The sequence below is a fragment of the Limanda limanda genome, chromosome 13 (assembly GCF_963576545.1).
Source record: "Limanda limanda chromosome 13, fLimLim1.1, whole genome shotgun sequence".
Taxonomy (NCBI): Eukaryota; Metazoa; Chordata; class Actinopteri; order Pleuronectiformes; family Pleuronectidae; genus Limanda; species Limanda limanda.
The window spans coordinates 20,565,484-20,575,459 of NC_083648.1; the positions used below are offsets into that span (position 1 = coordinate 20,565,484).

At 41.8% G+C, this 9,976-nt stretch overlaps 1 protein-coding gene across 1 annotated transcript; it reads right to left on the bottom strand.

Moving 5' to 3' along the window:
• Positions 1-1,638: 1,638 nt before the first annotated feature.
• Positions 1,639-7,958, bottom strand: tox4a (TOX high mobility group box family member 4 a). Its single transcript, XM_061084759.1, has 9 exons — positions 7,546-7,958; positions 7,410-7,475; positions 7,007-7,300; positions 6,284-6,523; positions 4,975-5,313; positions 4,782-4,862; positions 3,960-4,679; positions 2,806-2,948; positions 1,639-2,372 (listed from the first exon to the last, which is right to left on the bottom strand). Exons 1-9 carry the CDS (start codon positions 7,648-7,650, stop codon positions 2,315-2,317), a joined length of 2,046 nt encoding a protein of 681 aa, XP_060940742.1. The 5' UTR covers positions 7,651-7,958; the 3' UTR covers positions 1,639-2,314.
• Between the last annotated feature and the right edge of the window lie 2,018 nt (positions 7,959-9,976).

The window sequence follows — 9,976 nt, forward strand, 5'->3', positions numbered from 1 at the left end:
AAGCAGTCTAGATGCTAAATAAATAATGTGAAAGCATCAAAGAGCTCAATCCACAAATAAACCCACAGAGTCCATATTCAGAAACAGAGCCTTACAACCAGCTGTCAGAGCTTCTGTAACTTGTAAATTTGAGTTTTATCAATCATGAGTTACAGCTGGACTGGAACTCCACTACTACTCCAGCAGTGTGTGTGTGTGTGTGTGTGTGTGTGTGTGTGTGTGTGTGTGTGTGTGTGTGTGTGTGTGTGTGTGTGTGTGTGTGTGTGTGTGTGTGTGTGTGTGTGTGTGTGTGTGTGTGTGTGGACAGTTTACTTACTTACTCACAATTGAGTGATGAAAATGCATCGCCTGGAGTCAGGGCTCCGAATAAACAGCTTGACTGCTTTGTCTCTGAATTTTATAATTGCTAAATATGGTTTTAATACGTATGTCCTACCGATGAAGCCATTTCTGAAGCTATATCCCTTTCTAACAATTAAAAGAAAAAAAATATTATTGCTGTAGCTAAAGTAACAACATAAGCAGTACATCAGCACAATATTAAAGATAGAATAATCAAACTTGGAATGACATGTGCCAAAAGTACAAGCCAATCAAGGTTTCAGTGTGTAGAATTTAGTGACATCAAGTGGTGAAGTTGCACGTTGCAGCTGAATACTCCTCTCTTCCAAAAGAGAAGCTGTGGAAGCCTTCAGTTGTCATAAAAAGTCAAAAGGTGTGTGGTTCAACCAGTTTGGGTTGCTGTAAAAAACCTGGCAGCCTCCAGAGAGAGGACCTGCCCCTGATGTAAATATAAAGACTTCACCTACCACTCAGCCTCCTGTCACTTGCAGAAGTTCTCTGATGACTCCGATTGTCGACCTCATCACTGATGAGAACGACAGGGAATACAGAGGACTGACACAGGACTTTCTGGACTGGTGGAAAACCAAACAACTGGAGGTGGATACAGACACTCCCTCCCTATGGACTGTCACTTTTACATTTCTTAACTATGCAATATTCCCTGTATATTCATTTAAAAAAAGAAATTCTGTGAAATACAAACCGTTATGTGCAATCCATTCACTGTACATATTCTGAAACATCATATATTTCTTTAGTGTATATACCAGTTTAATTACATATATTTTTTTCTAAATATTGTTGTATATTTATATTTCTTTATATTCCTTCACCCAAGTACTGCATGCTACTTATGGGATGTCTTCTGCTGCTGTAACATTGCAAATTCCAGATTGCGTGACTAATAAAGGACTTCTTATCTTATCTTATTTAAGTTTTTAAATATAAAGGGCCCATAGGGTAAAGAAAACAATTCCTACAATTTAGATGAACCACACTTGTGAAAACAACACTAGGATTATTTCCCAGCCACTGTGACCTGTGTGATCACACCACACCATGAGGCTGGAGCAGTAGAACTGGGTAAAGGTGGATTCAATTCTTTATGAATTAATCTTTTCCATTGTCAGACAAATACTGCAATACATTTTCTCTCATATGATATTAAGTCTTTTTTTAAAGGACACAGCAAAAAAGAAAAGTCAACAATTTGAATCATTTTTTTTTCTAATTTATTTAAGAAAACATGAAAGTCGAACATTTTTTAACAACTGACATTAATCTGAATAAAATGTTAAGGTCAATATTCTCAGTACAAAAACAAGGTGATACAAACAGTTTTCTTCTCAAACTAAGGCATTTGAATACTGGTTTTTGTTGCCTAATGATTGAACATCACAACATGAGTCTGAAATAAGTTGGTGAGAACTGTGCAGTAACGCCATAAACATCTTTGCCGGAGCGAGGCGCTTTGAGAAACACTTTTCTTACCGGTTGATTCCTTTTTCAACAGAAGTTTTTAGTAACAAGTATAAACTGCCCTGTGGGGGTTTAAATAGAAAGAAAATCAAAATGAATGTGTCCTGTATGTCCGACGTAGGCTGTTATAAAGACAATTTCCCTGTCTTGTACACTTCATTGTGCCAATATTCTCTCTAGCTGCCACAAATCCCTTGATGTCGGACTAAAATCTGTACATATATTAAAACATAGCACAATTTCATATCCACATAGCCGATGTTTCAATAGCTAGTGACAAAAATGCCAGCTGTCCTTGTAACAATACTATTTTAATTGTCATCTCAGCAACTGTCAAACCTATAGTACATAAACAGAATAGTGCGATAATGTTGACATTTTCTAGCTGTAGTGAAATGCTTGGTTGAAATGTTTGAAAAATGTTTTTTGACACCAGTTCTGCCTCCATCTTTTAATGATCAACGTTGGCTCCGATCGAAAAAGTGGCTCTTTACTTCACTGTTCCCATGTTGTGAGTCCTGATGGAGAACCATGCATTGAATATATCTCTGAAAAACAGACAAATGCAAAGTTAATGCAACATTATCTTTATACCTTCAAAAAAACAACTGCTTCATTATTAATTTGATGGTACACAAACTAAAAGTAGGGAGAATGTCATGTACGTCATTGCCACAGCGCTCCCTAGAGGCCTGGAATTGCACAATGTAACTCGGGTGTACTGTGTTGAAACATAGCGACCTGCCTTACCACATGTGGACATCAAAGCAGAGCAACCGAAGAAGCAGAAAATAGAAGGGAACCGAGTACGAAATGGAACAAGAGTTGATATTGGAGCATATTTTAGTGGTCGGTGAAAAGCTGAAGGGGCCATGGATGCAGGACAGATTACAACCTGGTAGATTTTCTAACTTTTCATAACTATTGTGTCACTTAAACAATTTTATTATACATCATTACATCAGTCAAAGCTCTACACACCTGCAATGAGTGGCCAAACACTCGTTGCTGCAGTAGTCCCGGTCCCAGTCGTCACTCTCCACTGCCGGGTTGTTACAGCCCACCCGCGTACACATACTGTTCATGGATGATGCACCGATGGATCCATTCACCTCCATCTCAACCTGAGAACGGGAAAAATTGGAAGAGCATCATAAATATCAGCACCTGCAATTTTATCAACTCAGATCCAAGCTTGTTGTGTAAGTTAGGACATAATGAAAGCCAATATAAAAATACAAATAAAATATAATGAAGATAAAAATTTCCCCTGTCAACACATGCAAAACATAAAATAACGGATTTTGTATTTATTTAGTAGAGGCACTTCTTACTACTCCAGAAGTCATGTGGGCATTTTAACCATGACTCTCTCTTTTCAACTCAAACAAATGTAAGAGACATCCAGGCAACAGAATTTGTTCCCTATACTTTGTGTCGTATCTCAATTCAGTGCCTTCAAATTTATCCTGTTTCCTTCCCCTGAATATTTATAGATAAATATTGGTGCACCTTTTACCTACAGGCCTGTTTAACCAAATATCACTTGTCACAATTTCACAAACACAGACCAGTCCCATGAAAACTGAAACATTTTGCAATTGAAAATGGGTTTAAAGGATGCATGGCCTCAGAGGTTGTGTTGAAAGTTGAAAAGGTAGTCAAGGGAAAAATAATCTTAATTTCACCCACTCTGATTCAATGCAGTAACATAAACAAGCCTTTAGTGTTCAGGAAGGAGTGGTGCTGGGCAATAGAACAATATCAACCAATCAGAGAGGAGCTATTACAAATAACTGATCTACCAAATTTTTAATATGTTCATCAAATTTCATTCTCTGCTCATGAAGAAGAGTTTAAAATCCCAACATTCACTCAGGAGCAAACGTCAGCCTTTAAACTTATCGTGATAATCATCAAAATGTACTGATATAAACATTTTAATCTTGATATAATTTTGGGCCATATCGTCCAGCTGTAAGTAGGAGAAATCAAAATTAACATAGTCTAACTTGTGAGGGGAAATAATAATCATTATTTATTAACCCGCTTCGAGAAATGAAACATTCAACATTAACAAAAGGTGGATGAAGTGAAGCTGACACAAAACATAGCAATGAAATCAGACGTTTTACCTCTTCTGAGGGCAGAACTTCTGTAACTTCATCCTCATCTGGACTCCCCGACACGTCCGCTGAGTTCACCACCTGCACCGACACAACAGGTGCAGAATGGGAGGACGAGGTCGCAGCAGATGATGCGGACGCAGTATTAGAGACAATAATTGGAAGGGTTTGTTTGCCCTGCAAAGAGGCAGGAACAATCTTTATCTGGAGTGGAGGTGGAGGTGTAGCCGTGACAGACACGGAGACGCCTGTAACGGCGTTCCCCTCGCGAGGCTTGGCTTGTAATGGCGGCGGTGCTGGCGCCATTTGCTGAAGCCGTGGTGGAGGAGGAGCATTCTGCATCTGCTGCAATGGCGGTGGCTGACGAGAGCCGCTCGACACTAACAGTGTGGGCTGCAATGTGCGGAGCCCCCCGGGCAACATGGTCACCACGTGGCCCCCCGCCTGCAGGATGTGTTTTGGGATGATGATCTTGGTGACGGTCTGGGCTGGTGGTGGAGCTGCTGCTGGAGACAGGGCTTTGTTTGCCCCTGTGCGGGATCGTGTGGCCCTCTCTGGGACGTCAAGAATAATGTTGGAGGCACAAATGTTGGTGATAGTGTTCTCTTCCAGGTTGTTGTTGTTGGCTGAGCGCATCGGCTGGAGACCAGCAGAGGGCGAGGCGGTAGGAGTTGTGTGAATGGCAGGTGGAGGTGGTGAAGGGGAAGTTTCCATGTCCTCCATGGCAGGCTGAAATCATTTGGGATATATCAGTTAGAAAATCCATATGAGCTCAAATCCCCTACAGCAAGAAACAGTTAGTTTTTTCTTTAAAGTACAGCATGATGTTACCTGTGAGAGCTGGTTGGCTTTGTAAGCTGCCAGCGCTTTCAAATAGTCCCTCTTGGCTGCTTCTGTCTTTCTCTTGTACACCTAGTGTAGACAAAACAATTACCAGTGTTTGAAATAAGTCTGTCAAAGTTTTTCTCCCTTAAAGACAGATGTGGGATAGTAACATACTGTATATCATAATGTCTGCTTCTACCTGTTTCTGCTCCTCAGCCAGGCTGTCCCACATGGAGGCCACGATCTTTGACACCTCTCCAAATGAGGCGTTGGGGTTCTGGCCCTTAATGGCCGCCTGTGTGTCTCTGAAGAACAAGGCATAGGCTGAGACGGGCTTCTGCGGCTCATTTGGATCTTTCTTCTTCCGTCCTTTTTTGACGCCCAACGCCCCACTCATCGAGGCCAGTGTGGCTGGCTTCCCCCCGCCCCTCCGGCCCGGAGCCAGGGAGATGGAGGATGTGAGAGCTGAGTGGGAGGACATGTGGGAGAGGACGGAGGAAGAGGAGAGACACATGGGGGAGTCCACCAGTACACTCTTCTGAATAAGCAAGGGGAAAGCAGGAGAGAGAGAAAAGAGGGCACATATTAGCTGCAGCAATACGGTTACACAAGATTGGATGAAATGACAAAAAGCTGTTTTCAGACATGAACTCCATAAAAACGCTCGGACAGTATGGTCCAGACTTTCTCTGGAGTTTGCTTCTCACACATGAAGAAAGCAGCAGGAGATTCTTGGGTCAGACGCATTCACAACACCAGAAAAGTCTCCAGAACATTAAGACAAGAGGTGTCAGCGTATTCAGGAGGCAAGAAGTAATCTATACATTCTGCTGCAGAGATCACATGTTGTTATTTACATTCCATCAACACCAGTGTCCCCTATCAACAAAAGCTCCCCAACTCCTTTCCCTCCTGAGATTTTCAGTTTTGCATTGTGTTGGAAACGTCTTTACAAGCTCACCAACTCTAGAGGATCTCCACATGTATTCTCACATGGGATCATTCAGAGATTACCCAGAGTTTAAATTTAGGGGTTTGCAAGAGAAACTCTGGATTACGTCTGCAGCAACTGGCTTGGACATTTCAATCAAATCAATCAATCAAATTTTATTTGTATAGCCCATATTCACAAATCACAATTCGTCTCATAGGGCTTTAACATGGTGAAATCCTCTGTCCTTAACCCTCAGCAAGAGTAAGGAAAAACTACTAAAAACCTTTTTAACAGGTAAAAATATGTAGAAACCTCAGAGAGAGCCACATGTGAGGGATCCCTCTCCCTGGACGGACAGAAGTGCAGTAGATGTCAAGTGTAGGAAAACATCATCAGGATTAAAGTTTTTAGCAGCATCGATGAGGGTAAACATTTTTCAAAACTATATGTCACTCAGTCCTGCTGCAATCATAGTCTTTTGAGACTCATTTGAGACTAGAGATATTCTGGAGTTCAGTGCATGTCCGAAAGCAGCTTCACAGTGACATTGGCCAGCAGAAGTCTGACCACTCACCTTGAAGTCATCCATGTCTTCATCCTGCAGCGAACCAGCTGGAGATGGTGTTGCTGACAGCGGCTGCTCAGGTCTCTCTGAATGATGCCCGATGTTTTCACCCAGACCCAGCGCCAGCTCCGACTGGTTAATTGTCGTCAAATGACTTCCTAGCAGACCGTGAGCGATGTCACCTAGCTGCACGTCAATGGTCATCGGGGATGAGCTGCTGAAATGTGAACCACTGGAATTTCCAAGTTCCTGCAGAGAGATGAGGACACAAATGGTTAATCTAAAACTAACATAGGACATTTTCACAGCTGGTATTAAAATGCGTCCAGAATGTTTCTCCAGTGACCACTTGTGATCAGATCTCACTTCCCTGCTCTGTATGCAAATAATCACGACAGTCATTTGTGTTGACAAATACTAAATTATATAGTAATTTGTAAATAAAGTGTGTCCATTGTCACTGTATATCTGTGCGAGTTAGGAGGAGAGAGATGAAGGAAGAGAGAAGACAGCAAGAGTCACAAAGGACTGAATGAATGAACATGCGCAGCCATGAAGACAGAAGGATCATTCATTCTAAATGATCAGATCTCAGGACACATTGGGTTCAGACCTGAACTTAGCGCTGACCACAAGTGATCGGATCACTCATGATGGACGTGAACACCAGGTCTGAACTGGGTTACACTTCCAGCAGTATTCTGTGTGAGGGTCTACTGGTGGAGCACTCACCAAGGCAGAGGAGCTCAGCAGGGCCCCCACTCCGACCTGACCCATTCCCCCGAGGTTCATCTGCTCCAGGCCTTGAGACCCAGAGTTCACGAAGGTGGAGGCGAAGGAGGGGTCGTTGGCCTCGACCACCAGGTTGCTGACGAGGCTGCGGGAGCCAGTGGGTCCCCCGGCTCCGTCGGACCCATCTGTCAACTCGAACTCACTGATGCCCAGAGCTGGGTCCGGGTCCAGGGAGATGGGTGGGATCTCAAACACCTCATCGCCGAGACTGGGGGTATGGTATGTCTGCTGCATGTGGAGAAGGAGAGGGACGAGTGGGTCAGACATGAATGAAGTGAAACACATCCACAGATCAGTAGAATAAAGTTGCACTGCAGTGATAAGCCTGGATGAAGGGACTCGCCTCGGCTGAGAGGAAAGGGTGACCCGCTCCAGTGATGGTCAGGTAGCTGTCGTTGCCCTCTGCGAACTGAACCACAGCGTTAGCATTTACATCAATTAGCATCTTTAGCATACCCATTAGTAAACACCGGCGTTACCTTGTTGTCCTCAGAGTATCCTCCGTATCCTTGACTGTCCATAAACTCCGAGTCAACATTTTGAGCGCAGCCATCCGACAGATCCGAGTAAAAATTTATGTCCATTGTGAAAATATTGTGAAAACAACTTAACACAAGCGTTTTGAACTTTGCTGGAAAAGGAACTTTCTAGGTTTTCTACCCATTTAGGTCAGTGTTGCCCACATCAACTGAAGATGCTAGCTAGCTAGCTAGCTCATCATTGCCCGGCTAGCATAACGTTACGGTGCTGAAACGCCGGAATAGCTCAGAGAGAAGCAGAGCAGGAGGCTGAAGAGAAGCCAACACAGATTAATATTCACAGTGTTATAAAATCAGTTAATATTTAACTCCGCAGGGCTCGGTGTTTACCGGAGGCCCGACACTAACTCATTCATAAAACGGTGCAGCGCTGATAGCATCCCACACCGAGCACACCAGCGCTGCTGCGTTCAGGGACTGTCGGAAAAAGCCGCTTTCAAACTTCAACCACTCAGAGACACATAAAGTATGATTTAATTTCTGATATAACTTTCTGCCATGTTAGCTTCTGACAGGCGACGCTTAGGAAACAAAAGCGTGGTTGGTTTTAAGACAGTGAAAGTAAAACTTTATAGCCATTCTGTTAAGTCTAAAGTTATATTTGGCCAATTAAAACAGCCAATCACGTGTCTGATGCATTTAGGTTCATACCGCACAAATAGAACAGTAACGACCAGAGGATCAAGGGAATTATTCTATAGTTCTTTCTATTTATAATTGTCTCATGTAAGGACACTGAAGGCAGCACAGTACCTCCCCCTGCATGCAGACAAGGAACCAATCAGAATCAGCTTTTTGGCCATGTACGAGTACAAATTGGTACAAATACAGAGAATTTGATTCCGGTTTTTCCGTTGCTCTCAACGTACATACACAGAAATAGACAAAAGAAAAACAAACAAGGACAACAAAGCAGAAGCAATCAACTTTCCTCATCTTCTTAGGTGGACAAAATTAAATAAGAATGTATTTCGGATATTAATTATAATAATTTTAACACTGATAACAAAATTGTTTGCAATTATTTCAGTCATCATATTGGAGCTGGGAATAAGAAAATATAAGTAATGATGTATGATTATTATGACTATATTTGACATCAATAGGAATATAAATTCAATTTATAAATCGATATAATACTCCTGCATTGTGTAAGCACTGTGCTTCTCTGGACGACATTAAAGTTAGTGTTTATGTGAACTCAACAAAGATGTTGCTATGCATCTAGGATGCTTCTGTTTCTCTTCAACTTTCCTATCATGTTGTGCAAAGAGGATAAAGAAAGTAACGTGTACATTTGCACAAAGCTACACAACCTTGCCATATGTGATTCAATGTTATGTAGTGCAATGAAATGCACTCGCAAGTTTCGAAGTTACAGAGTTCCGTTTATGGAACACCTCAGTCATCATACAACAGCTGGTGATTTATGTGCGTTGCTCCTGCAGTTTTTTAATATCTAGTGTGCAGGACCTACCGCTCCTCTGCGTTATATTGTGGTGCAATCTTGTAATAAACCTCATTGGTTTGCTTGCATTTCATCTGCACCCCATCGCAGATAATACTGTCAACAGTTTGTTTTAACCAGGCTCAATTGCTCTTGGCGGATGGATCACAGATGCTTTGTTTTGTATTATGCACCAGAATATATCAGAAATGCTAATCTATGTTGTCACTGAAACTACAAAGGAACATTTCAATTAAAGAGGATAGTAATTTTATGATATCTCCCCTTACTTGTGCTGCACAGGAAAGTGAATAGGGTGAATGAACGTGAATGGAAAATATCAGTGCGACGGCCAAACAAGATGTTCTGTGAGACAAAAAACCAACAGACAAATAAGTCTCTCTTACCTCCATCCTCCAGGGAACTCAAGTATATGATAGTGTATTTGTTATATTTAGGAATTTTCCATCCTGAGTATAGTCTTTCAGGCAGCAGGATCCTTCCTCTATGTGGGTAGTTGCACTCAAATACTACCTTGTTGTACAGATTTTCATCCTCAGATACAGTAGAGTGAAAAATTGCTTTTCAACAATATTGCCTACTGTCACATTTTTGAGGCCTAATAATAACCTATTGGGCTACCGTCATTCAGAAAGATCCTTTAAAGATATACACAGTAGATGGTGGCTTTTTAAGGCAGGATGCTTGCTCCATATCCTAAATCGAAATAATCTGATGTAGAAGTATTCCTGTGTAATACTATCACATACATAATAACATAAAAGTACATGGCAGGTCTCAAAACTGTTGTGTTGACAACACGGCTATTAATAACTATTAATATTCATCACTGATTAGAAATGGCCATTACTGCAGTGACCCTTCTGTTTAGTGAACTCGACAATAAAACACACACAAAATGTC